The sequence below is a fragment of the Juglans microcarpa x Juglans regia genome, chromosome 7S (assembly GCF_004785595.1).
Source record: "Juglans microcarpa x Juglans regia isolate MS1-56 chromosome 7S, Jm3101_v1.0, whole genome shotgun sequence".
Classification (NCBI taxonomy): Eukaryota; Viridiplantae; Streptophyta; class Magnoliopsida; order Fagales; family Juglandaceae; genus Juglans; species Juglans microcarpa x Juglans regia.
Genome location: NC_054607.1, coordinates 191,014 through 219,006, shown reverse-complemented (window position 1 = coordinate 219,006; position 27,993 = coordinate 191,014). Strand labels below are relative to the sequence as shown.

The window sequence follows — 27,993 nt, the reverse complement described above, 5'->3', positions numbered from 1 at the left end:
TATGGGCCAAACCCTTACACCCACAGACCATGTCGGCCCCAACCTTCTTATTTACTTTAACGATTCTTGCCCAAGGTTCATGAACCCAAGGCCCACGAGCCCAGAACACCAGCGGGAACTCTAAATTCCCCTTAGGCTCCTCCTCGACACTTATCTTCACTGCCGCCGCTTCCTCTGTTGTTTTTATGCTGTCGTTGGTTCCCTGGTCACCACCTCCAGCCGTCCACTTGTTACATCCGAGTTGCCTGTTTGCTCTCATCATCTTAATATAGGCCGGAACAATATATACCACAAGTACATGATTTCGAGGCTATCATGCAGAGCAGCACTAGGGCCCCTTATTTTATGTTTGGAAACACTATCCAATTAATAGGCCGTAGCATGTTGTAAAAATGTGCCCGTCATTCAAAGTTTGAACAGTAGTACTTTGACCGTAAGTTTCATCTTTGTGCGACCTTATAAATGAATACAGAATACTCACAAGCCCATGGAATAAAGAGATCTCACATCAATTGCTCTTACAAATCATGCGAAGAAAAAAATAGCTTTTTATTTGCAAATGGATGGGCCTGCCACCATGCATGCATAAATGAGTTTACAAGAACCAAAATCAAAAATGAAAATAACTTTTCCTTCTAATTCAGACATCCACGGAATCTCAAAAACACATTTCACAGGCTGCCAAAGTTTACGGGCTCCCTCAAGAACCTTTCCATCTGCCGAACCCTGGTTTTGATGGACATATCAAAGACCTTTTGTCCGAATTCAACCACCAGGCCAACAAGAATACTCGAATCAATCTGACATACATAAAAGAAAAAAAAAAATTGATATGCTTTTTGTTCAACGTAAATGAGCTAGTGCAAGAAAATAAGAGTCATGGGTGATATCATTGTTTGGCCACATACCTTCTGCTCCAGATTAACCTTCTTCCCACGTCCAATGATATCTTTAACCTCGTTTGTTTTCACAGATGAGATGAGATAAGTTGAGATTAAAGTTAAAAGTTGAATAAAATATTGTTCGAATATATTTTTTTAATATTATTTTTGTTTTGAGATTTGAAAAAGTTGAATTGTTTATTTTATTTTGTGTAGGAATTTGAAAAAGTTATAATGATTAGATGAGATGAGTTGTGAGGAGTTGTAAAAACAAACAAGGTAAGTGTTTCCTTCAGTTCTTTCTAGTTTCTCCTCTTCCGGTGGAAGGGGCTGGTAGGGCAAAATAATAACAATCAGAACACACAAGATCAATTCCCAATTCTCATAACGAAAGGTTGTATAGGACCATCACGCAGACCCATTTAAGCTGTGTACAACCCACATAAATCTTATGATTAGTACACCAGATGTGCGAGAATTATGCAAGTAATAAAATAGTATGTTTTTCTCCTAGCAATAGCAATTTTACAATCAAGGGGATTGAGGAACTTACAATAACAGTCGTCACTACAGCTTTCATTTCTCCCCTATGTGCCATGGTCAACTCCACAAATCTCTTAGAGATGCTGTCTATAAATCTTAGCCTACCATTGTCAGCCAACAAAACTACAATAATTTATAAAGGATTACACTAATTACAGGCATTTAGCTTTTATTGGAAAAGAATGCAATGAAGCTACGGTCAAGAGAAACTAACTAAAATAAAAAATAAAACTGAGCATCAATTAATCAAGAAAATAGATCAAATGAATACAAATTTGAATATACCAAAACCCTTCGATGGTGAGAGACAGAGAATAATGTACAGAACCATCAGTATAATTTTTAAGCTCAACCACACAATGAGAACACCAACACTACCCTTTCCCCATAGTAACAACAACAATTGTTACTACTAATATTGGATATGATATTCAAGAAGCAGCAGAAAATCCAAACTATCATAGCATAATGGATATGCAAAAGAAATTGTGAAAGAGTCATTCACTTGAGGTATCAACTACATGACCCTTTCTTTATGCAAAAAGGGGGAAAAAAAAAAACTGAATAATGACAAGATAAGGTGATGTCCCAAGGCAACCTCGAATAATCTAGGACGTATGTCCAAAACCAAATCTGTTTTGCCACTAAGGCCCCTTCTGCCCAGAAAGAAATGGGAAAAGGGGAAAAAATCATATCAATGAAATTTTTTTGTACAAGTTGATGCACTGGTTTATGCCAACATAAATCAACTGAATCACCGTCACCTCCAACACCTGGCTGAAATCCCCTTTTGCTACGGTTAGGTCAATCCAACAACCAATTAGTAGCCTGCGTGCGCAAATGTTTATTTAGGCATCAAACCAAGGAAAGGATAAAATGTGAGATAACCACAAGTTAAATAACAACACTATCCAATATCATTACACAAGACAAGTCCCAACTCTCCTCACTGCAACCACATGAAAGGAAAATGTATCCACCAAATGAAAACCGTTTACAAAAATAATCTATCAGATCAAAACCAAACATACCCATGAAACACTCCACATCCCAGGTCAGCATTCGTATCCTCACAAGAAGAGCCAAAAAACAGTATTCTCAAAAAAAAAACCCTAAACAAACAAGGATGGTCTAAGTTGATAAGATGAACTTGAAAGATAAACTTGGAAACAATATCCAGACATCGCTTTCCAATCTGAAACAATTTTCTTGACATAAATTCCTTGCTATCTTGGTAAGACCAAAACTTTTACCCATTCATCCCAATCTCCATAACCACAATGACTACAGCACATTAAAAACCTCCCAGAAGTCCAGATGGTAAATTAATTTCACATAAAAGTCATTGATGCAAACATTGAAGCCAAACACCATAGCAATTACAACAAGTGATGAACAAGTTTGATCTGTGCAGAAAAATCTCCATACCCTCCACTTCATGTTATTTCTCTCACACCAAATACTCCAGGAGACATGAAGGGAAGAATAAGCTCACATATTTAAAGTAGCATGACCAGAAAATAAATCAGGTTCACAAAACTATAAAAATAACATATCGTTCATGCAGAGAAGAGATACATCACGTAATTCATGCACATCGCACCAAAGAAACTCTTTGTCACCTCTGAAAATTTAGCTTGATTAGAAATTTCCTGGATAGCCTTTACTCTGATATCTGCTGGGACTGAGAGGTCCTTTGTAAACCCAGAAAAGGTAGGACTTTTCTTTAAAGCCTCAACAAGATCACGAAGCTCAGCCTCAACCTTGTCCAAGGCATTTTGTTTAACTGCCGCAAGGTACAATGCAGATGCATAGTTTCCAGATCCCCCAAACAAAGCTAGCGGCACCTGTAATTTCAAGGAAAAGCAACAAACCAATATAAAACAAGATTGATGAGATGTGAAGTGACAACTGTATTCCATTCAAATTAAATTAAATGTTTGATGCAGATCAATTCGTAAGGCTGATACATATAAAACACATCAATTCGTAAAGCTCCAAAATAATCGTGTTCTTTTAACAATACCATATGTTGTTGACGAACAATACCACTTAATAAATATGAAACGATGATATTTTCTTAGAATATTGAAAAAGTACAACCGAATACTATGAAGGCTAACAAGTTCAATTACCTTAACTTTATCTTCCTTTTGCCCCGCGGCAGTGGCATAATTCCTTGAGAACTGCAAGAAAATAACAGCACATTTAGGCTGCGTTTGAATGTTGAGTTAAGTTGAATTCTTTATAAATAGTAGTGAGTTGAGATGGTAGAGTGAATTTTGTGGAGTCCACCTTAGATGAGTTGCGTTTGGTTGCAAGACTCAGCTGAGTTCAGTCTAATTTTAAGCTGAGTCTAACATCCAAAGACGCAACTCTCAAATTACTAAACGCATCTCATTTCAAAACCTTCTTACATGTGGGATCTACAACCTTTTTCAAATTAACACATCTTTATACGTGAGACCCACAACCTTTTTCAACTTCCCATAAAAAGTGCTAAACTCATCTTAACATCCAAACACACTTTAAGCTCAGTTTAAATGGACCCCACATAACTCCCTTCACTATTCAACTCACTACTATTCATAAAGAATTGAGCTCAATTGAGCTCAGCTCAACATCCAAACACAGTCTATTTGAATGTTAAGATAAGTTTAGCTGTATTTATGGGAAGTTGAAAAAGGTTATGAGTCTCACGTGTAAAGAAGTGATGAATTGAAAAGACTGTGAAAGAGGTTTTGAGTTGAGATGAGTTTAGTAATTTGAGAGTTAGGTATTTGAATGTTAGACTTACCTTAAAATTAGAATGAACTAAGTTAAACTCAGATGTGTTTAACAACCAAACGGGTTAGAAAGCACAAAACAAGAGTATGAACAATCAAGAAAAAAAAGATATAGACCTGATTAAGCAGAACTTGTTAAGTCACATTCACGTACATGTCAGATCAGAGCACTGATTTAGTATTAAATCCATGAAAAATTATTTAAATTTGATACTCGGTTACTATAGAAATGTCCTTGGGTCCATGAAATGGACCGTCAATCAATGAACATAACAGTCCATATAAATTCACTGAGTAGAAACGGCATGAATGAACGAAAATAGTTTTATGAGCTTCCCATTCTGAAAATTTAAAAAAATGGCAATTATCTCCCCAATTCTCATACAGTTGTTTCATTCGATTGATAGTAAAGGAAATATCTCAAGTAAATAACCGAAACATATCCGACTTCCAAGTTTTCCCAGGACCTGAGAATTATTATTTCCTTTTGTTCAAAAAAGGAACCCACTTATCTCCAACGTCTAATGCAAGTCTTTTGTTCGCAAGAGACTTCAAACATTTCGGAACCAGAAACATTAAAAAAAAAACATCCAACGGTCTTTCTCTGGTATCTTTCCCTTCAGACACAGACAGAAATCCGAAACTGGATTGCCAATATGGGAAATAATAGTCGTAATGTAACCATAACAAAAGTGAAACAAACGCAACAAAAACAAAAGAAAAAACGGAAGTAAATAATCCACAAAACAAAAAATCAGCTAAGGCTTCACTCAAGACTAAGCGCTTCCAAAATTCTCAAATTTTCATAAAAAAAGAAAAGAACAAAAAAGGGGAAAAAAGGAAAAGAAAAGAAGAAAACTTTCCGTTTCAGAAATTTACTTCTCAAATTGTCAACAATTTCTCGAAAACATATAATGCAATGACCAAGTCATACCAAATCTAGTTCATTCACAACAACGTAAAAATTTGGTTTTATAGTCATTGGTTTATTTAGTAGGTTTTGGACATTACCTCAGAGGTTGAGAGGAAAAGCTCCGGTCTCTGGGAAGAGAGGGAACCGGAACGGAGAAGCTTGGAGAGAAGAGGAAGGCCCGATCTGATGCGAATGGCCGACGTCATTTCCTTCCGAGCCCAAAATCTGTGATTCTGATCGAGAGAGGAAAGGAGAGATTATTGCCAATGGAAGACTTAAGGCAGGACTGGAGGAGCAAATGAGTGAGGTAGGGAAGCGCTTAAATGACTTGAGTGCGCGGTTGGCCTGTGCAGTGATATGGTTATTTTTACACGTCCAAGCAACTGGAGAGCTGTTTCAAATATATTTCAACATTTTCTTGAAGTATTGTGGCTTTTGAAATTGAGACCCTATAAAATAGAATATTTGATTGTGGAGTGCATATATTAACTAAAAATTTATTAGACATATGTTATGCTGTTGTTTGTCACAGGGCGAGGAGCATTGTAACGTCAAATTTGTTCCATATTTAATTATTAAAATTGAGAGGAAAATATATAAAATTTAGAAGACCCTACAGTCTAATAGCGTAATGAAATAAAAAAATTACTTAGGAAGGGAGGGGGATAAAATAAGAGAGCTATAGTCATCCACAGTGACTCATAATCAAGCATTTGGGAACATAACTCCAACAAGAGTGCAGCAAGCAATCAGTCTCTGTAGAACGAGTAAAAATACAAAGAGCTCCTAGTTGCCGGCCATTTACGTATTACAAAAAAAAAAAAAAGAAAAAAAAAAAAAACTTAATAGAGTTACCACTAGGCCAAATTGGCCTTCTTATTTTTATTTTTTATTTTTTATTCATTTTTTTTATCAATTTAAAATATTTTTAAAAAATGTAAAAATATATTAATACACTAATAGTTATTTCCTTAACCATTAAATAAAAAAAATTAAAATAAATAAGGTATCAAATTTAAGTGACAAAGTAACATTTTCCAACTGAATATACACCATACATGTCCAGAAAAATGTTGTTCGCAGAATCCTGAACGGAAAATAGAAAGTACACAATTCCCTTCCCCAGAAAGAACATGCCATCATAGCTTGATATTGATTAAAAAAAAAAAAAAAGTTGACTAGTGATCAAATTGAGCGGTTGGGACGGCACGCCCAGCGGTAAGAGTGAGGCGGTATAGTAGCCCCACTCAAAAAAAAAAAAAAAACCCATTACTTGAACAGTTTTCTCATCGGTGACGAGGGAACCATGGAAACAGCAAGGCTATATATACGCGCGTCCATTAAGAACATAAATTGGACAGCAGAAGACATAAATTGGACAGCAGAGGACAAGTCTCAAACATACGCATCAAATGAACATTGAAGTTATGATTTTATAGATCTCATAAATGATGCAGTCTAATAAATAGCGCAGCATGCCCCGATTTCCTCAATATCGCCCCTCCAGCACGCAAATCTGAATTTGACACCGTTGAGAAGTTCAGATAAGCAGTATGACTTTGGGGGAACAGGGGAGAATGAACTTGCCAAAAGCATAATCTGAGAGAGAGAGAGAGAGAGTATAGCAATGTCAGACAAATCACTCTCAATATCATGTTCCTACTAAGATGACAATAAGTAAAATATATTAAAAACAAAAGGCTTCAGACGTCATCAACTTACACAAAACATGGAAAAGAATATAATTTTTTTTTTTTTTTTAGTGGAAAAGAATATAATTCCCATTGCACAAAAAGACCATACAACTGGCCCCATAACATAAAATCATCATACCTCACAAAAAACTTATGTATCATCACACTGACAATTGAAGAGAACTTTGCGGCACGTGAGTTCTTCATATGACTCAATATCCTGCAATATGGATATGGGTCCAAGCAATTTTTCTTAAGTAATATAATCTCATTAAAAAGCACAAACAGACACAGCCCTAGTACATACAAGTTATGCCAATCTTAGCGCAAGAGAGGTAAGCAGTATAATTTACATAACACTTCTTTTATTTTTTAATTTGAGCTGTGGTTAGACAGATAATTTTCTAGTGGTAAAGAAAAGCTCTGACGTACAATTACATATATGTAATGCAGAAGCTGAGTCATGACTTGTTACTTACTCTACAATATCTAACAGCATCCCTTCACCGTATATGCAAGTTAGCAAGGAAATCCGACAGCCTGACAATACCCAAAGCTCAGTGAGTGAACGAACCTATTGGGAAAAAATAAACAAGAAGAGAAATTGACAACTGGAAACAAAAGAAGAGGAAAAGAGAGAACCTAATATTTTTAGCTATCACAGTGTGTCCATCCTCAGCCCCAAGATGACGTAGAACTACCTCCTCTAGACGGCCATCATGGTATGCATGCTGCATTGAGAACACATCCATGTAGAAAAACCTAATGAGGATCTGATCTCCTTACAGTGCAGCAACATATATGACAAAAAGGAAATACAAAGTAGCTGCAAATCATTATTTTCAACATGAAAAAGCACATAAATCAGTAAAGAGAGAAAGAAAAGATGCAGCACAGAAAATGAGCACAGATGCAACATAAGATGCTAGAACAATCATGGCAAAGATGAGACCATTATAACAGCCCTTACCCGCAAAAAACAGAAAACAAAGATTAAACTAAACTAAATAAAGCAAAAAAAAAAAAAGATAAACGTCAGAAAGCCTTGTCCAACAGAACATTTGCTGAAAGTTGTCCAAGTTCCAAAGAAGTTAAACAAGCCTTGTAAATCCTCTTGCACCAATGGAAAAGAAATATAAGAAATACATAGAATCTATCGTATGCCATGGGGAGACTCCAGCTTTTACGAGCACAAAATCACCAAACAGAGAAAAGGGGATAGAGAAAAAAACCTTCAAACAGGAAAACAAAGTGTACATGTCAAAATAAAAGAAAGTTCTTTGCTTACAACTTATGCAAGCAAACTATAAACTTTCTTTTTATAAGTATCAAGGAAACTATAAACTATTAGCCACACACATGAATTTTTGTGCTCTCTCTGCAATAGAATATCTACCAAAGAACCTATACTTTTGAGGCTTATTCATATCAGTTTTGGATCATGCCAATAACCATCAAAACGGAACAATCTAATACTGACATGGAAACCTACAAATCAATTATAAATAACAGTATCTTGACATTACACGATCTAAAGCCAAATAGTTCAAAAGTTATAAGCTTGATCATCTTTTTGCCAATGCAAAAGTAGAATGCTGACAAAATACAAACGCCGCAATGATTACAAAATAGAAAACCCACAGGAGATGAACATGATTACAACTCGCTAAATCTAGTAGCTCATGGGCTATAAAAATCTTCCTCGTCACTTAATGAGTCACACGTATCAGAACCCATATCCATTAATAAAAGAGCCATCTCAAAGGATGTTAGTTCTTCATCAAATAAATCTTCAGCACTAAAATCCTGCAATCCTTCTAAGGGATCAAACACATCAAACAAGTCATCCATAGCCACAAAATTGGTTCTGTGTGGAGGTGGCCTTCGTGGAGGTGGTCTGTGATGTCTCCATGTGTACGAGCCTGGCTTGACTGTGTGCTGGAACACAACAAAATTCTATCCATTAAAGGAGTCATAAAGCTAACCCTTTCCTAGATGAAAGTAAATGACAAATAAAAGGTTTATAACCCCGATAATAGTATTCACATGAAGCCATTCTAACAGACACTCTACCAACATCACCAAATACAAGTGCCTGATAAGAAAAGGAACAGAAACGTTGTGCACTACCTATACTTAGAGCGCAAAAAAAAAAAAAAAAAAAAAAGAATGAAGAAAAGGAAAAAAAAACCTCGGAGACTTTGAAGAACCAAACAAAGAGAGAAACAAGAAGGGAGAGAAAGCATGAAGCATAAGCATATAATATAAAGGCAAATTGTTTCAATAAACTTGCTAATTTGATATGCTAGAGGCAAGGGGAGCAATTCACAGCTTTTAATTTCAGTTCTTTCCACTGACAAGAGAAACTTGATGGTACCAAGTGTAGTAAGAGACATTCAGGCATTTTGGGAAGATAATGGATATGGAAGGTGAGAGAATTACTCAGTTTTCTTTGATGTTAGCACAAAGCGAAAAAGAAGCATGTTCAATAAACCAACATGGAGCCATTGGTGATCACAAAGGGTTAGTACCACCATTAAAACATCTAGTGGATTAGGGGAGTAAGGGCACCGAAATGACCCATGAGGTGGAATAAAGAATGCAAATAAAAGACCAAAATGACCCATGAGATGGTGCCAATAGCAGGTACTGGTTCCTTCATAGTTCTTCTTTTTTTTTTTTTTTAGATAATCATAGGCATAGGCAAGTATACAGGCCGTATACACAAATAATACCTAACAAGGGTTTACAATCGAAATAAGAAAATCATGGACATTGAGCCCATTAATCTATCGCTCCAACCCCAAGCCCCCCCATCTTTTAGTTTTGCATGTTACTAAAGGCCTTGTTTGGACACTTGGAGTATATCAGAATGCTGTGAATAGTAGTGAAACGGTTTGAGTTAAGATGTTTTATTGGATTTTGGGAAAGGAGAGAGAAAAAATTGAATAAAAATATTATAAAGTTAAAAATTGTTTGAATATTATTTTTTAATATTATTTTTGTTTTGAAGTTTGTAAAAGTTGTATTGGTTTTTGTGTTTGGATAGTGATTAGAAAATTATTAGATGAAAAAATCAAAAATTTGAAATCGAAAAGTGTCGTGTTTAAGTGATGTTTCAAAATGAAATTATGAGAATTTTGAGAATTCTGTGTCTCATCTCTGTGTCCATAAGTGTATTTATGCCCAGCATTTAATTATAAGTGCTATTCTATCCTGCTCCTGTGTTGCATGCATGTTGAAATAGGTTTGAACGAAACCAACAAACCTACATAGCAAACTATGCAAATTTATAAATAAAATGCAATTGGATCTCCAATGGGCCATCCGAGGCATGGTTTTGTTGAGTCTGGTTTCTTCTATCAGTTGGTAAAAAACTTAATAAATGATCCCAGATTCTTCAGTTAATACTAAGCAAGCTCTCCCCAACTCTTAGCATCACTAATTGGACTACAGGGTCTAAAGCGTTGTTGAAAAGTAACCTAAAGCACCATTAAAGATTTATCCTATAGCTCTATTTCCCAAGATACATACTAAGTTACCCAAAAGACAGTCCTAATAATACCTGAAACAAAAAGGGGATCATGATATGCCACATACCATGGAATGTGAAATTATGTGAGCAGGCTTTTATATTCCTAAATAGGTCATTTTCTAAGAAGTTATAAAGTAATAAAATTTTGATGTTATTCACAATGTTGTTTCCAAATGGGGATGAGAACATTGAGAAGAGAAGAAATGGAAATAAATTTGATCACCAAAGCTAGTGCAAAATAAAATTTTGTTGTTCAGAAAGCAAACTGTGGTAACTTATTTTTTTTATAAGTGCAAATTGTTAACTTATATCACGTTCTATTGTATTAAAAACAAAAACAACATGAAACAAAAAACAAAAGGGCCACCGAAACATTCAAAAAAGCAACTGAGCGTGCTTTCTACAAGACTAAAATGGATGGCTAAAATAATATCCTCAAAAATGGCACAAAAAGATGACGAAAAGAAAAAAGGGAAGGGGAGAGAAGAGAGAGAGAGAGAGAGGAGAAAAAAAACCCAAATCATCAACCAACAAAACATATAGCATATCAATGACAGAAGAGCGCCACATCTTCACTGTCAATATTCCATAAGATCAGCAACACAATACTCTGATCAATGAGCAATAATCTTTACCAACACATATTCAGGAAACTTGGACAAAAAAAGAAGTAACTTGGACAAAATAAGAAGCTTAAAATAACGCACTGCAATAAGCAAACAATAACTCTTTCTAAAATTTACTGATTTATTATTAACACTCATACTACCTTGTAAAAGCAACTAGTCCCAAATGGGCAGTTTCCGTTCCCAAAGTCAAAGTGCTTGCAATCAATGGACCTGCAAGAAGAAAATAATTGAGGACAAACCCAACAAAAAAGCAAATTCACGAACCTATTTTCTTGGTTTATCTAAATTTTCATCAATTTCTTGAACTCATTTTCAGCACCCCTTTCAGGAAATTGACTGAACAATATCTGAAAGATGTCATCTCAGAGACTTTCTGATATACTTTTCCTAGCTAAACAAAACAGTAGCAGTAGATGGCACAGTCCTGATACATTTTATTGAATCATAACTCTAATATGCAAGAAATAATATAATTATTTCTCATGAACTATTTTTTTAAAAAAAATGGAAATTATAACAAACAATTGGATTATAAGTAACAAAGAGGTCTATAGAATGGCAGAAAAATTACTTGAGCTTGGCCTTGTAGCTGTCAACAATTTCCTGCTTCTCTTCCTTTGTAGTATACCAAATAACACTAGGAACAACAAAGTATGATAACTTGCGACAAATTGGGCAGGCCCTCAAAGCACTATTGACATCAAGACCTGAGGTCGGAGAACTACCACGCCAATTCCTGATGCAGGATATACAGAATGGATGATCGCATTCCGAAAGCAGCCCAAACTTCCGTTCTGCTAGCGTGGGCTTCGAAAGAACACGTTCCAGGCATACACTGCATTCTATTTCTTGACTATGTTTTAGCGCATCCAGTTGCTTTTGCTTTTTTTCACAGGTGTTCAAATGTTCCTCTCTTTCCTCAGGCCTGAAAGGATGCAAGCAATGTTTTCCACAGGTGGGACATAAGTCACCGTGAATATGAGGACATTTTTCTCCACGGGGACAATTACCAGCAGCCGCAAATGAACAGATAGAACAGTCAGCTGGCCGAATACTGCTAGGCTCCCCAATATCCCTGTCATCTAGAAGATCATGGTGCACAAATTCATCATTCCAGGCAGGTTTAGTGGGAGGAATGAAAGGTCTACATGAAGCATATAGCTCCAATGGAGTGCCTTGGATTGGACTAGCTCCACTCAATGCAGTTCTAGTATCATGACCTGGAGAAACAGGATCTGAGACCAGAGCTTGGTATGGATTTGTTGATGAAGATGAAGCAGAAGAATTGCCTTTAGAAGGTTTAACATGTTCATATCTGCAACGACTACCATATGCACAAACTCCTTTCTGATAATAGGTGCAAATCTGCGGTGAAAAGCCATCAAAAATCAAGGGAAATGAAAGACAAAAAGTATATCGCTGAAAATTAATGGGCAGATATAGAAGCATGTTGTGCTTAAAACTTTACATTATTTGGGGGAGCTTTCCAGTCATGCGAAAACTCACAATGCTCCCCTTTGAGACATGCCCCATGAGCAAAGAACTTGCAAAGAACCCTGGAGGTAAGAGGAAAAGCAATATTATTAAAAAGTTTAAATCTTCTTTAACCAGAATCAGAGGAAAAAACAAATACACACACACACACAAAGGAAATCTTATGCAATATGGTTGCTGTTACGCGAAGTGCCAGCATTTATCCATAGAGCTGATTCATAAAATCCATGGCCAGATAAAGTAATTTTCGACAGGTAAAACCCATAAAAGATAATCAATTTGAACTCAATCCTGAGTAACCAACTAGACTACTGCATATATTAAGAATGAACTGCAAAACCAATTCCACAACCTCGTCTGCCACAAGCTGTCTCCAATAAGCATGTTATCTCAAGACCTCAGTTTTACACTAGGACAGATTTTTTATGCAGGTATAATTGCATCGACGAATATAATGTCAATGCTAGGCATTCTAATCAATAATTTATGACAGAGAACATCAGATCCTACTAAAAATAGGGATTCGTGATCAAGAAAAATCTTTTCGACTCCTTTTTCTTCTTCTTCTTTTTCTTTTTGGGCTTTGCAACCAAGCAATATGTCGCATTTTGTAAACCCATAATCCGCCTCTTCAAACTGATTAATAATTCTTTGCAAGAGGTTAACACTTCAACATTAAATAAAAAATAAAAAGGACTCAGTAATACTACCAGGAAATTCATTGGCAAACAATCAATTCGAGATTCATGAACAATAAATTAGTAAAATGAACAAGAACATCAACACATCTGCTCGAATCGCTATGAATGCCATAGAATCGAATCAAACTTTTGAGGAAATGAAAACTAAGCGCAGGATGATAGATGATTAAATCTAATAAAAGAATAAACGCAAAAGATTAATAGGATCGAGGACGACCTTTTAGACATGGCGACTAAAGAAATCCAGAAAACAATAAGAAGTTTTATAAGGAGCGAGGCTCGAAACCGTAAACCAGAAGATCGGCTCTTTAAAGGAGCAGGAAGAAGACGGAGCCAAAATCTAGGGTTCCACCAAGTCAAATGAAATCATCGCCTTGCGACATTCTTTCTGCGAGCCAGCTTCAGGGTGTTTGGCGGTTGGTGTTGCGGTGTAAGATGCTATTGGTTTTGAAGTTCAATTACTGGAATATCCCCGTGTCAAAGGAGAGTTTAGGTTGGTATCGAAACGGTTTTATCTAATCTCATATTCTCTTATTTTAATATTACAATTTTTTTAAATTTATATTTAAAATATAATAAACAATTCAATTTTTTTAAATTTTAAAATAATAATAATATTTTATTAAATTTTTAAATTTTATCTAAAATCATCTCATCACATCTTACTATCCTAACAGGGCCTTAATGACTATGCTTTTGTGAGTAGCATAGATCCTTCGGTGATAAAAGTTATTTCAATTATTATATTCTTAATTCCATTGGTAAAATATACCATTTAAATGATAGAATTTAATTTGTAAAATTTAAAATTTATCTTACAAATAAAATTATGTTACGTGAGCAATGTATGGTGTAGAGCCTATGCGTATTCAAGTCATTTATGTTCTATTAGCTATTTGCAGAATACACAACCTTGCAATGGAGGTAAACATGACATCTGTTATGGGCATACCTTCGACTTCAACCATATCAACAAGTCTCAATGATTCACTGACACAACCTCAAGCTAGTCCTACAATATTCCAACCCTTTCAAGATTTTATGGCGTCATCGCCTATAGGTTAGATCTACCCTCTTTACTTGAATACACAATACATTCCACATCTCCCAACTAAAAAAAAAAAAAAAAAATGGGTGCTAAGTTCACCATCAAGCATGTGCTTCTACCGGTGGATGATTGGGGTCCTTAAGCCATAATCTAAGGAGATTTTAGAGCATCGTATGATGAAGGCCCTTAACTGAGCACGAGTGGAACTCTGGTTCAATGGTAAGGGTAGGAAGCTTCTTCTACAATTCTACTTTTAGTACAAACAAGAACGAAACAATTCCAAGAAACACTTGCAAGAAAATGAGAGAAAAACTCAAAAATCCAATTCCTGATTCTTGGAAGAAGACTTTGAGGGACTTCCAATCTCCTTTGATTATTAAACTCCACAGTTCTCAACAGTTACAGGTAATTTGAGTTCTATCTACTTATACAACTATTACAAGAGTAAACGACGATGAAATGAATGAATACAAACTATCAATCTTACTCTCGCATCTCTCGAAACACACAGTTCCACTTAGAGGCAAAAGGCACAGCATCAGGCTTACTTCAACTGAAACCCTTACCTCAAAACGCACAGTATCGCTAAACATAAACACAACGTTTAAACCTTCAGAAATGTAAAGTCGTTGGCTCCTCTTCCCTTTCTTCATTTCACACTCCAAATCAAAACAACCTTTACAATCTCCCTCCCTTTAAGGTCCTTGACCTTAAGCCCTGACAATTCCCCCCCCCCCCCCCCCCCCCCCAAAGGGTCTTGCCTACAAGGTATGGGTAAAGACTACGTGAATTCCATAGCAGTTCCCAAGAGCTATCTTCTACAAGTTTTCCCAGCCATTTCACATGTATTTCAGTAGCTGTATGATGGCCGACCTTCTTTAATCTTCTCTCCAAAATCTACTCAGGTTCAAGTTGTACTTATCCTTGAGAATCTAAGGGTGGCAGTGTAGGCAGAGGAGAAATGTTTTGGCCCAACTTTTTCTTCAAGCAAGATACATGAAATACCAGATGCAACTTTGAAGTATAAGGCAAATCCAACCTATAAGCCATTGTCCCAATTTTCTGCAACACTTGGAAAGGTCCAAAAAACCTAGGACCAATTTCAAATTATGCCTCATAGCCACAAACTTCTGCCTAAAAGGCTAAAGTCTCAAAAAAATCCAATCACCAACCTCAAAGGATCTCTTTGTTCTTTTTTTATCAGCAAACAATTTCATCCTCTACTGGGACTTAAGCAAGTTCTCCTTCAACAAGTCCAAAATCTGTTCCTTCAATTTTAGTTGTTGATCCACTGCAACATTAGCAATGGTACCAGAAATTTAATTCAGCAACCTTGGAGGTGGAAACCCATAGAGAGCCTCAAAAGGACATAAACCAGTAGAAAAGTAACAAGTGGTGTTATAACACCATTCTGCCATAGTAAGCCACAAAGTTCATTCCTTAAATTTATCATCAGTATAACATCTCAAGTACTCCTCCAACACCTTATTCAAAGTCTCGGTCTACCCATCAGATTAGGGATGATAGGTAGAACTAAAATTCAGGGCAGTACCATATAGCTGAAATAGCTTCTTCCAGAAGGCAGAAGTTACTTGTGAAGATAGGATCTCGATCAGAAACAATAGATTTAGAAATTTCATGTAACTTGAAAACCCCATTAAAAAACACCTTAGCTACCTTAGAGGCTGTGTAAGGATGAGCCATAGGGAAGAAATGGGCAAACTTGGTAAGTCTGTCCACTACCACAAAGATCACTGAAAATCCCTTAGAAAAAGGCAATCCTTCTATGAAATTCATAGAAATATCCAACCAAGGGAAAGAAGGAATAGGAAGTGGCCGTAAGGGTCCAACTGGATGAACAATTTCATACTTGTTTCTCTGGCAGATATCACATTCTTTAACCACTTTCCTAATATCCTTCCTCATACATTCCCAGAAAAAATCATGCCTGGCTTTATACAATGTCTTGTGAAACCCCCACATGACCAGCTTGTGGATTATGGTGAATATGCTGCAAAATTTTAACCTTAAATGGAGAATTTTGCACCATTACCAACTTACCCTTCCTCAACAGCAGCCCTTGTTGAATAGTATAATGCTTAGGCGCCTCCTAACCTTGCTGCAGTTTGGCATAAATGTCACTAATGGTGGATGAGAGTGGTAACTTTGCTTCAACTCTTTAATCCAAATAGGAGTGTGCAATGTGATTAAAGCAAGAGCAGCTATCTCCTCCTTAGACGTCCTTGAAAGGGCATCAGCCACTTCTGCTGGACCTCATTGCCAACCCTTTGTTCAAGCAGATACTTTAAGGCTTGTTGATCAATCTTGACCTTGAAAGCTCTACCCAACAAGTAAGGTCTCCATTTAGAGACTGCAGAAACTAATGCCAACAATTATCTCTCATAAGTAAATAATAATAGTGCATTCCCTTTCAAAACCTTGTTATAGAAGGCTATAGATTGACCCTCCTGCATGAGTACAACTCCTAGACTCCCACCAGAAGCATCACATTCAATTGTGAAGCTTTGAGAAAAATCTAGCGACCTCAACACAGGAGCTTATGTTACAGCTGTCTTCAAATTAATAAATGCTTGAGTAGCTGGCTCACTCCAAGCAAATGAATTCTTCTTCTGTAACTTAGTCAATGAGGTTGCAATCATGTCATAGTTTCCAATAAACTCCCTATAATAACCTGTAAAACCAAGAAACCCTCTCAAGGCCTTCACATATTTAGAAATTGGTCATTCGAGCATAGAAGAAATCTTTGAAGGATCACACTTAACTCCACTGCCAGAAATTAAATGGCCAAAGTAGTCAATTTCTTCCAACCCAAATCTGCACTTGGACATCTTTGCATACAAATTATGTTGCTTCAATACCCCTAATACAGTTCTAAGACGTTCAACATGCTCTACTAAACTAGAACTGTAAATCAGAATGTCATCAGAGAAGACTAAAACAAATCTTCTCAAAAAAGGTTTAAAGATATCATTCATGAGGTCCTGAAACGTTGCAAGGGCATTACTGATCCCAAAATGCATTACTAAGAACTCATAGTGGCCCACATGAGTTCTAAAAGTTGTCTTCTCAATGTCCCATCATTGGCCATAATCTAGTGATAACCAGATCTTAAATCTAACTTTAAAAAAATTTTAGCCCCAAAATAATTCATCAAGTAACTCATCAATGACAGGTATGAGAAACTTATCTTTGATGGTTTCTTGATTAAGTGTACGATAATCAATGCACATTCTCCAAGTTCCATTTGCTTTCTTCACCGATAAGACTGGTGAAGAGAAAGGGTTTTAACTAGGTCTCATAACTCTAGACTTCAATAAGTTTTGGACAATTTTCTCAATTTCTAACTTTTGGTAGTATGGGTATCTATAAGGTCTCACTGAAATAGGTGTTGTCCCTTCCTTCAATGGAATGTGATGATCAAAGGCTCTCCTTGTTGGTAGCCTAATAGGCTCAGCAAAAACTTCCTTAAACTCCTCAAGAACCTCAGCCAACTCCACAGGCTACTTAACATTCTTTTGAACTACTTTTATTGCCACCATCAACTACAGAAACCAACCTTATTTCCTTACCAAAGAAGAATTCAAACAATTATTTCCAGGTTGAAGATTTACATTATCAGAGTTCAAGCCCTACAAGGACATCTTTACTTTACCAACACAGAAACTCATCGACATGCTACCGAAATCTTAGTTAATGGGACCCAAGGTTTTCAACAACTAGACTCCCAGAACAACATCATAGCCCCTCAATGATAAAAACATGGAAAGGTACTGTGAACTTGGCTCCTTGAATTGTAATTACCTCTTCACAACTCCCTTTACTCAGAACTTTAGCCCCATTTGCCACCCTCACTTGCAAAATGGAATCAGAATACATCTAAAACTTGGCTGCATTTACAACAAATGGATCTAGGAAGTTGTGAGTACTTCCTAAATCTACTAAAATCTCAATTGGGCATGTACCAATCCTCCCTAAGAGCTTCATGGCATTATTGCTATGATACACAACAATTGCATGAATCGAAATCTCCAACCCTTCCTCTTCATTCCCTTTGCTCGCTACCAAGGTACTAACTTCTCTACTGTCCTCCCTCACAACAGCTTCCTCTTCTATTTGATCTTCAACTTGCAAGAGATAAACTTTTGGATTTTTACAAACATGGGCTAGATTCCACTTTTTTTCACAATGATAGCACAACCCTTTCCTTCTCTTCTCATTCATTTGAGCAGAAGAGATTTTCTTAGTAGGCAACATAACTTTTTGTACCCTGCTTCCTTCCACTCCTATTTCAGAATTCTTCTCATTACTCACTCCTCAATTTCTCCGTTGTTTTCTAGTTGAGATTAATAGGATTGAGCATTCGAAATGAAAATTGAATCTCTTCCTTTAATCCACTTAAGAAGCAGCTTAACTCGTGCCTTTCATATAGCCCTTTAAGTCTATTTGATAGCCCTTCAAACTGTGACTTATATACACCCACATATGATTTTTGCTGTAGTCGTGTCAAAGGCTCCATAGGATCATCATATGCTGTGGGCCCAAACTTGACTTGTAAAGCCTTGATAAAAGAATCTCACCCCGTAAACACCCCACAATCCACAGCATCTTGGTACCATACTAATGCTTCCCCTTTCATGTGATAAGAGGCCATCAACAGTCTTTGATTATATGGCAATTGATGAAATTCAAAATATTGAGTGGCCTTGAAAATCCACGTAGCAGAGTTAGTCCCATCAAAATGGGGAAATTCTAACCTTATACCTCTCAATTGGAAACCTCTATCATCACTACCCTCTGTTCTTGTATCATTAGACACATCTACTGGGGACTGTACTTGACGACTTTCAACTAAAGACTTCATTATATCATAAGCTGATCTAACCTATCAGTTATGCCATGAATTGCTTGACGATGATCATCAAGCTACCTCTGCATACTTTCTTGCTGCTTCTGTGTACTTTCTTGGTGCATCTTCGATGTTGCTCTAGTTCCTTCTGCCAAGAGAGGATCGACCTTTCTAATATCACTGTTAAGTACCTTATTCTACAATTCTACTTTCAGTACAAATAAGAAAGAAACAATTCCAGGAAACACTTGTAAGAAAAATCCAAGAATCCAATTCTTGATTCTCGGAAGAAGCCTTCGAGGGACTTCCAACCTCCTTTGATTATTAAACTCTACAGTTCTTAATAGTTACAAGTAATCTGAGTTCTATCTATTTATACAACTATTACAAGAGTAAACGACGATGTAATGAATGGATACAAACTATCAATCCTACTCTCGCGTCTCTCGAAACGCAGCATCAGACTTATTTCAGCTAATACCCTTACCTAAAAAACACAGAGCATTACTAAACATAAATGCAACGTTTAAACCTTCAGACAGGTAAAGTCGTTGGCTCCTCTTCCCTTTCTTCATTTCACACTCTAGATCATAACAACCTTTACACTTGAGAACCCTACTTTCAACTCAAGGAGGTATACCTGCATCTTGTGGGAAAAATGTGTTTTGAACTGGAAGGATTTATCTCAAGCGGTTCAAATATGGAACTAAGGTGTTCAAAGTGATGAAGTCTTTGGGAGTAAATTGTACTTGAAATACGATGAAAAACAGTGAAGAGATTTGACTTTACTGAAATCGTGAAGCCCATGGTCCAATCTTTTTATCTCTTTTATACTTTAGCAAAACTTATTATTTTGGTTCTAACCTTGAGTTGTTATTGGTTACTGGGCTTAGGCCCATAACACTAGAATATGGTTGTTGTTTGTTTATTTTACTCTTAGTTTATCGGCCTATACCCATTACGCACTATATGGATAATTTTGTTACAGTTTGACTGCTATATGCACTGAGCATTTTGGCTTTGAAAATCTATCCATAAAGTAAAAGAATCTTATATTTTCCTTCTTACATATTTTTCTCCACGAAGGTCCTCACCCTTGAAGTGAGATTTTCAGATTATTTTTTCACAATCCATTGAAGGTTTGTTACAATAATTTATATTCTATTTGGTTATCCGCAAAATGCACAACTCTGTGACAGGGTAAACATGATCTCTATTTTGAGTGCACCTACTTTAGTGATAAAGTGATTTAGGTTATGCTTGGCTATCCATAGATATGCACAACCCTCCCACGAGAGTAAACATGACCTCTATTTTGAGTGCACTCATTTTGGTGATAAAGTAATTTATGTTTTGTTTGTCCAACTACAGATCTTTTGTCTATATTATTATTGTAATGAAATCATTTTGAAAAGACCATTGTTATTTTTATGAGAATGGTATGTTTCTACATTATGTAACTAGCCCATATTTACATACTAATATAGATTCGTTGCTTACTGAGTCGGTGAACTCACCTGTTTAATTATTTCTACCATTTTTTTCAGATGACTATATTGGCTGTGACAGTTGAAATAGATGACACGTGACAGGATTAGATGAGGTAGGTAGGTAGGTCATAATAAACAAAGATTTAAAGTGGATTAAATCTTAAATTACAAAGGTAAAATTAAACCAAAAGATATATAGCTAAGTCATAATAATAATCAAAGATTTTATAATTATCACTTCTTAAAATAATTCCCAAAGTAACTTTTATTTGAAGAGGTCAACAACACGAAAATAAAGATCGTCATGAGTACATGAAGAGTGAGTGCAAGTCTCCCATCATCAGACTATTAATGTCTAGATCGTATATTGGCAACAACATGACTGCATAAACTGCAGTCAGCAGCCATATTGACTAGGCTCAATCTATTATAACACACACACACATATATGCAATTCCATGCCCCCAGTATTCTCACCCTGATCAGCTCTCTCCAGCCTCCGCCACCACCACTACCAGTACATACAACACCAACTCCCTATCCCATCGACCTCCAAACCGCCCCTAACCATCTCAGTCGCCCACCGCGGCCCTTGCTACCATTCGTTGATAGAATGAAACAGACCCACGTATCATTTTATGAAAAACGCTTTTCAGTTTTCATCGTCTCTTGCTCAGTACGGAAATCCGTATCTTTGTGAAATAAACTATTTTTTTTTCATCCAGCACTAGAACAAAAGAGAGTAGATAATAGAAATCTCTTGGAGTAAAATTTAATAATATCATTCTAATTTGGTAAACCCACGGGTGCTGACACAGATTTATTGGCTGCCTTATGCATCCACAGGCCAACCTAAGTCAAGCAGAGTAGCCAGATAGATAGGGATGCATAGAGTACCACCAAGTATCTTCTTTTGAACAATCTTGTTGAAGTAGCTTCCCCTGGGGGAAGAGAACCAACTTTGGAATTCCAATGCATACTTTCATGCATGCTAATAATTGAGTCAATATGTAGTTGGGAAATTCCTTTCCTGAATAAGATCCCAATCTCTAGTTTTTAAAGTACACATGAAATTAAAATTACATTAAGAGTTGCCATTTCTCCTTTCTAAATTAAGGCGGCCTCAAAAGCTGATGTGCATATATAAACACATATCACGGTACTAGCTGGCAAGCAATAATCATCATCAGTAGTACTTGATCTTGTGCTAATCTCATAAAATACACGATCGAGTTAAATGCGGCTAATACAAAGTAAACCCATCATCATAGGAAACATGCTACCCTCGTCGACAAGGTGGGGCATTTTCACCGTACTCAGCACAACAGCTCCATTTTTTCTTCCCATTGGCACTTCCAGTGTTTGGTCTGTTGTTCTTTTCATTCCATCTGTAAACAATTACACCAGAGCGGTCACTCCATTCTCCATCAATTCCTTGGTGAGGAGGAGCTAAAGCCAACAATCCCTTTCTCTCCTACCAACCAAAATTACAACCATAATTATGACAACACCGACAGCACCATAATTTTAGAGGAGATAAGGACTAAGCCCTAGATAGGCTGCATATATCTCAGGCCAGCTGCAACATTAATTTATGTATTTACATCTGATTAGAAACAAAGTCCAATCAGGTGTGAAAATTTTGAAAGAAATATTAATTTCAAAACACTGAGCAATGAAGCACGAGGATGAGAAAAGTAGTGCATACAGTGGTGTGGCCGTGGAAAGAGCAAGCTGTTGGAGAATTATGTGTGTCCAGGTAAAGGGTGTTGCACCTTAAGCATCGTTTCTTTGTCTGAAATTGGGCTGCGGATGGTCCGCTCTGGTTGGTGTTGGAGCACGACTTTATGTTTATCCCAGTTGATGGCTTGCAGTTGCTGAGGAGGCATTGAGAAAGATTGAAACCTAAAGCCATTAATGCGAGTATTATTGTGAGAAACGAGAATGAATGGTACTGCATGTGACTGTCAGATGTATTATAGTTAAGCTAGCTAAGGCTTCGTTTGTTTTCAGGAAACATCTCATCTCAATTCATCTCATCTCACTTCATCATTACTTTTTCAAATCTCCACATAAAATAAAATAAATAATTCAACTTTTTTAAATTTTAAAACAAAAATAATATTAAAAATTATATTCTAAAAATAATTTATTCAACTTTTTAACTTTAATCTCATTTCATCTCATCTTATCTCTGAAAACAAACGAACCCTAAGAAAACCATGAACTTTGGGCTTGGGCGTACAATCGGGTAGAGTTTTAAAGGCCATTTTCCCTGTAGGCTTTGTAGTTTGTAAAATGAAAAATTATACCCAGCTAGCCAGCAGCGTCGATCCTTGTAACTAAGTTTTGCATATACAATTGTTATTTTGATAAATGAAGAAAACAATGTACTCAAATTCAATATATCCCTTCAGTAAGAGAGCAGGCCCAAATTAACGAGAAAGACCAGTGGTGAATGAAAGTCCAAACAATGAATATGGACCGATTGAATTCGCGTCTCGCTAACGAACATTGAAGCGCCGCGCATCCCCCAAAACCCACGTGGATCTCACGCCACTTTCCCCCCAATAAAAAACCTACTCTTTTGCCTGCTTCACAAACCCTCTCCGCCTCACTAAACTCTCTCTCTCTCTCTGCCCTTCCGGCTGCTCTCCACGCCTTTCGCACCAAACCACTCTCTTTAACAGCTCCTGCGAAAGGCGGAGACACCTACTAAAGGTAATCAAAATGCAGATTTCCCTCTTTTTTCTTTTTGCTTACGAATCTTTGGCATCCCATGAATCGTTCTTATTTATTGATAGATCAATTTTTTTCTGTGATTCCTGATTCCTCCATTTCTAGCTCGAGTCTCACTCCGATTCCCAAGGTCGATACTTTTTTTAAGCCGCTAGTTAGATACGATTCCTTTTTTTTTCCTTTGAGGATATTTGGTATCGAATTGTTGTATGTGCCTCTTGTTTCTTATTAGATCGATTGGTTCTTCCTTTGTGCTTGACTCTGTTAGTTTCATTTTTCTGCTTTCATATTATTAGTTATATCTCGACTTATTTTAATTTTATTTCATCGTATCCGATATGAATATATTGGATCTGTTTTGTTTCCACTCTATCTTGTATAAGCTGATATGGTATTTATATTTGGGTTGACCTCATGATAGATCTGAATAGAGATTTTGGAGAATCTGTATTCTTATAATTATGCATTTTTCTCGGGAAAGACTTTGAATTCACCAAAATTAGTTTTGTAAATCTTGTTAATTGTCTTTTATCTTTGGAGCGATTTTGTTATCTTTTAAATTTCCTGTATAGGAAACTTACATTGAATAAATCTGCTGCTTTTCAGCTGCCTTTTACTTTGATTGTGACTATTGAATTTCATTTGCCGATCTTATAAACAACTCATTGATTGTTGTTGGATGAATAAGTAATTTATCATTGCTTCATTTGCTCTTTCGTGTATTCTGGCACATCCCACATTGTAGATGCAAATAGAGTTTCAATTTTTGTTGGAGCTCATATTCGTTGAATCAATGTGTTAAAGTTTATGATTGTTTGTATTGTGAAATTTTTGGTTATGGCACTTATGTGACTGAACGAGCCATTTCCTTGGTGCCCCATGTGACTCTGAATGTTGGATTGCCGTGCACTCCTATGCTACTAATTGTTACCCGCACCACATTCTGCATTCTTAGTTGTGATTAAAATATTTACAGCAAACAGTCTTTGGATTTAATTACTTAGGTTTGGTCTTCTAGGAATGACTAACCAGTTTGGGTCTCTTCTCACTGATATATTTTTTAATGGGACTACATATCTATGTTATTCCGGTGTAATATCAGTGCTTTTTGACATTGTGGTGTACATCATTGCAGAGATGGTCAAAATGGTTGATTCGGTTCAACAGCCCACAGTATTTCAGAAGGTAGCTGGTCAACTACATCTTCATTCTGGTCTTTCAACCGATATTCAGGGTTACAATAGTGGTTTCCATCAATCAGCACCGTACCAAAGGCGTGCCACATTTGGGAATTACTCAAATGCTGCTTTTCAGTATCCCATAATGCCAGCATGTGGTGCAACCACTGATCTATCTTTAGTTGCTTCAACTGCGTCCCCCATTTTTGTTGCAGCCCCTGCTGAAAAACCAAAGGGAAGCTTTCTTATTGACTTCCTTATGGGTGGAGTCTCTGCTGCTGTATCCAAAACAGCTGCTGCTCCAATTGAGCGTGTTAAACTTTTGATTCAGAATCAGGATGAGATGATTAAAAGTGGGAGACTGTCTGAACCCTACAAGGGTATCGGTGATTGTTTTAAGCGAACAATTAAGGATGAGGGGTTTGGTTCATTGTGGAGAGGTAACACTGCTAATGTCATCCGTTACTTCCCTACTCAGGTGAGTGTGGTTTTATTTATTTTCCCCTTCTTTTGGTCGAGAAAGTTTTATTTATGAAGCTTCTTATGCTAAGTTTTCTCTCTGAAACTTGCATCAGGCCCTGAACTTTGCATTCAAGGATTACTTCAAGAGGCTTTTTAATTTCAAGAAAGACAAGGATGGTTACTGGAAATGGTTTGCTGGTAACTTGGCATCAGGTGGTGCCGCTGGTGCTTCATCTCTTCTCTTCGTTTATTCCCTTGACTATGCTCGTACCCGTCTGGCTAATGATGCAAAGGCTGCAAAGAAGGGCGGAGAAAGGCAATTTAATGGCCTGGTTGATGTCTACAGAAAGACGTTGAAATCTGATGGTCTTGCTGGACTTTACCGTGGATTCAACATTTCATGTGTTGGTATCATTGTATATCGTGGTCTCTACTTTGGAATGTACGATTCATTGAAGCCAGTTGTCCTGACTGGAAATATGCAGGTCAGCCTATTTCTTCTGCTTGTCCTTTAACATGACAGCATTTGGCATTACATATTGTTTGTATAGGCCATGGATTCGCTATGTTAGATATATGTTGCTTGAACTTGATGGATGTCATTTCAAACTTGATTTTCTGATAATCTAGATTAATATATGGCGTCAAGCTATATAATTGTTCTCTATTTTCTTTTTTCTTTTCGGAGGAAAAAATATAAATTAATTTCAACTGTGGGGGCTCACTTGACTGTTGGATCTGCCGATTCAGTTTGGTTCTTGAGTTAGTTTTCTGCTTCCTGACATCTTGCTCTGTGTTTTTGATGATTACAGGATAGTTTCTTTGCTAGCTTTGCTCTAGGTTGGCTCATCACCAATGGTGCTGGTCTTGCATCCTACCCAATTGATACCGTTCGTAGAAGAATGATGATGACCTCTGGTGAAGCTGTCAAGTACAAGAGCTCATATGATGCTTTTGCTCAGATCCTGAAAAATGAGGGTGCCAAGTCGCTCTTCAAGGGTGCTGGTGCGAACATCCTCCGTGCTGTTGCTGGTGCTGGTGTCCTTGCTGGTTATGACAAGTTACAGCTGATTATGTTTGGGAAGAAATATGGATCAGGTGGTGCTTAAATTAAGAGGGGGTATACTTAGCCGTCTGTGCCAATTAGCTTTAGATGGTGATGAAAATCTTTTTGAGTTCCAACAAAACTTATTCCGGCAAATTTTTTGTTGAAATAATTCAGATGTAGAGGGAAGTCATTCCCAAACCAAGTTTTAGTTTTAGATTTGGATGGATTTTGATCCTATATAACCTGATTTATCGATGTGGCTGCCAATGCCCCAGTTACCTTTTGGAGTTTCAGTTCTATGATTTTAAGAGTTTCGGTTCTATATATTTTTATACGTAGGTAGATGTAAATATGCCCTGGTAATTTTGGAGGAGAGTTTTTTTAATTGCTGGAACACCGTTGCCCAAAAATGATGGCAAACGGAGTGTCATTTATAAAAAAAAGAAAAAAGAAAAAAAAGTAGCGATGGGCTGGAGAGGGATTTGAACAAGTTGGAAGATGAATGGTGGTGGGTGGGGAAGGCGGCCTACCAGAGTCGGGAAAATGAACTGCATTTTTGTTGTGGTTAATGACTTGATGGAGAAAGACACCATTTAGTGCTACATAACGGTTAACACATCCCATACAAAGTGTAACTAACTGGTTTGATTAGCTGGTCGTTCTTCTCTACCATTAGACGCCAGTGAAGTTCATCCCCTGGCTCCTTTGTAACATAACATGTTCGAGCCGGGGGAGGCTAATGACTTCCTCACTGGGTATCATCAAATAGTGCTACATGGACTTTAAAAATGGATTAAGAACATTCATATGAAGTCTAGAAGTTGATGTGGTTGCCACTGGCTGTGGAGATTAAGCATGGATTTTTTTTTTTTTTTTTGTGAAAATAATCCTGGGCAAATCTCAATACAATACAAGAAGAATAAAACAAAAGCTCATGGAGGCTATACGAGAATGGTAGGAATTATTTTTGGCAATATTGTATGCAGTATATAGTTAGCAGTTGAGAAGGAGAAGCATGATAACATTTTATTCTTTCTGCGTTAAAAGGAGTGTCATGATCTTCTCTTCTTTGTATCTCGGAGCTGGACCCAATTGGCTTTATGATTTTTTAATTGGATGCTGCTGGACTAAGCAAAAGATCACATTAAGCTCACTATGCTAACATAATTAATTAATCATGATAAACAACTAATCCGACTTTATGAAGTTGACTCAACAACAAATCTCTTTTTTGGAATAGTTATGTCATTCTTTTTTCCTTTTGTTAATTTTTGACCAGCTTTTTAATTTTAAAGTTATTATTTTGAACAAATAATAATAAATATAAAATAGCTGTGTGCATCCATGAACAGATCAATTCCTTGCTTGCAACACAAGGTCCACTTTGGTTTGGTCCCCCCCCCCCCCCCAACCCATGTATCTCCTGACTGGCACCTATAACCATCTTTCTTTCCTCAATTTGGTCACGGGAAGAAGTGACAAGGAAAATAATTAGGCCCATAAACTTACTACTTTGGTAAAGAAATGGGGTGCAAGTGTCCAAACTCCAGTCTCCAGCCACTGTGTAGACTTGAATCCAACCAACAAATTGCCGGTTACCTAAATTGGAAGCTAAAAGACTCGTGCTAATTGCCTAAGCCATTTTTATTTTTTGTTTTTTTGTTTTTTTTAAATCTAAGCTCAACTGCAATCATTTGTTTATTTATTAAAAAAAGAATAAGCTGGTTCTGATTATCTATCCTCAACTATTCTTGATTTTATAAGTTATGGAGAAAAGTAAAACCGGGATGTGAATACAGCAATAGATACAGTCCTCCAATAAATCAAAATCACATTTTTCTAATAGAATCAATCTTGGATTATAATAATAAATATCAGGTGGCCGATTAGGCAAGGCTTACCAATTGTGGCTTTTAAAGACGTTGCCTCAAATCATCTCATTCATTCCTTTGCGTAACACAAGGCAAAACTGATTAGTGATTAGC

General features: G+C 36.7%; 4 protein-coding genes across 7 annotated transcripts; 1 reads left to right on the top strand and 3 right to left on the bottom strand.

Moving 5' to 3' along the window:
• Positions 1-546: 546 nt before the first annotated feature.
• Positions 547-5,462, bottom strand: LOC121241415 (ATP synthase subunit O, mitochondrial-like). The gene is made up of 7 exons (XM_041139170.1): positions 5,222-5,462; positions 3,560-3,610; positions 3,028-3,271; positions 1,435-1,547; positions 1,098-1,211; positions 909-1,010; positions 547-800 (listed from the first exon to the last, which is right to left on the bottom strand). The coding sequence occupies exons 1-7, from the start codon at positions 5,327-5,329 to the stop codon at positions 672-674; spliced, it is 861 nt and encodes a 286-aa protein (XP_040995104.1). The 5' UTR covers positions 5,330-5,462; the 3' UTR covers positions 547-671.
• A 970-nt stretch (positions 5,463-6,432) lies between these two features.
• On the bottom strand, positions 6,433-13,639 carry LOC121241178 (putative RING-type E3 ubiquitin transferase C3H69). Of its 3 annotated transcripts, none has more exons than XM_041138837.1 (8): positions 13,394-13,639; positions 12,450-12,537; positions 11,553-12,346; positions 11,122-11,191; positions 7,460-7,548; positions 7,297-7,357; positions 6,957-7,037; positions 6,433-6,639 (listed from the first exon to the last, which is right to left on the bottom strand). In XM_041138837.1, exons 1-6 carry the CDS (start codon positions 13,402-13,404, stop codon positions 7,321-7,323), a joined length of 1,089 nt encoding a protein of 362 aa, XP_040994771.1. In that variant the 5' UTR covers positions 13,405-13,639; the 3' UTR covers positions 6,433-6,639; positions 6,957-7,037; positions 7,297-7,320. The 3 variants fall into 3 exon arrangements, with proteins under 3 accessions (XP_040994771.1, XP_040994770.1, XP_040994768.1); XM_041138836.1 differs by having other exon boundaries at positions 6,433-6,722; positions 13,394-13,638; XM_041138834.1 differs by lacking the exons at positions 6,433-6,639; positions 6,957-7,037; positions 7,297-7,357; positions 7,460-7,548 and adding an exon at positions 8,294-8,755.
• An 8,109-nt stretch (positions 13,640-21,748) lies between these two features.
• On the bottom strand, positions 21,749-22,543 carry LOC121240215. Its single transcript, XM_041137612.1, has 2 exons — positions 22,290-22,543; positions 21,749-22,055 (listed from the first exon to the last, which is right to left on the bottom strand). The coding sequence occupies exons 1-2, from the start codon at positions 22,539-22,541 to the stop codon at positions 21,861-21,863; spliced, it is 447 nt and encodes a 148-aa protein (XP_040993546.1). The 5' UTR covers positions 22,542-22,543; the 3' UTR covers positions 21,749-21,860.
• Positions 22,544-23,142: 599 nt separating this feature from the next.
• Positions 23,143-26,295, top strand: LOC121241251 (ADP,ATP carrier protein 1, mitochondrial). Of its 2 annotated transcripts, XM_041138939.1 has the most exons (5): positions 23,169-23,302; positions 23,420-23,450; positions 24,456-24,976; positions 25,074-25,445; positions 25,773-26,295. In XM_041138939.1, exons 3-5 carry the CDS (start codon positions 24,458-24,460, stop codon positions 26,067-26,069), a joined length of 1,188 nt encoding a protein of 395 aa, XP_040994873.1. In that variant the 5' UTR covers positions 23,169-23,302; positions 23,420-23,450; positions 24,456-24,457; the 3' UTR covers positions 26,070-26,295. The 2 variants fall into 2 exon arrangements, with proteins under 2 accessions (XP_040994871.1, XP_040994873.1); XM_041138937.1 differs by lacking the exon at positions 23,420-23,450 and having other exon boundaries at positions 23,143-23,302.
• The last annotated feature ends 1,698 nt before the right edge of the window (positions 26,296-27,993 follow it).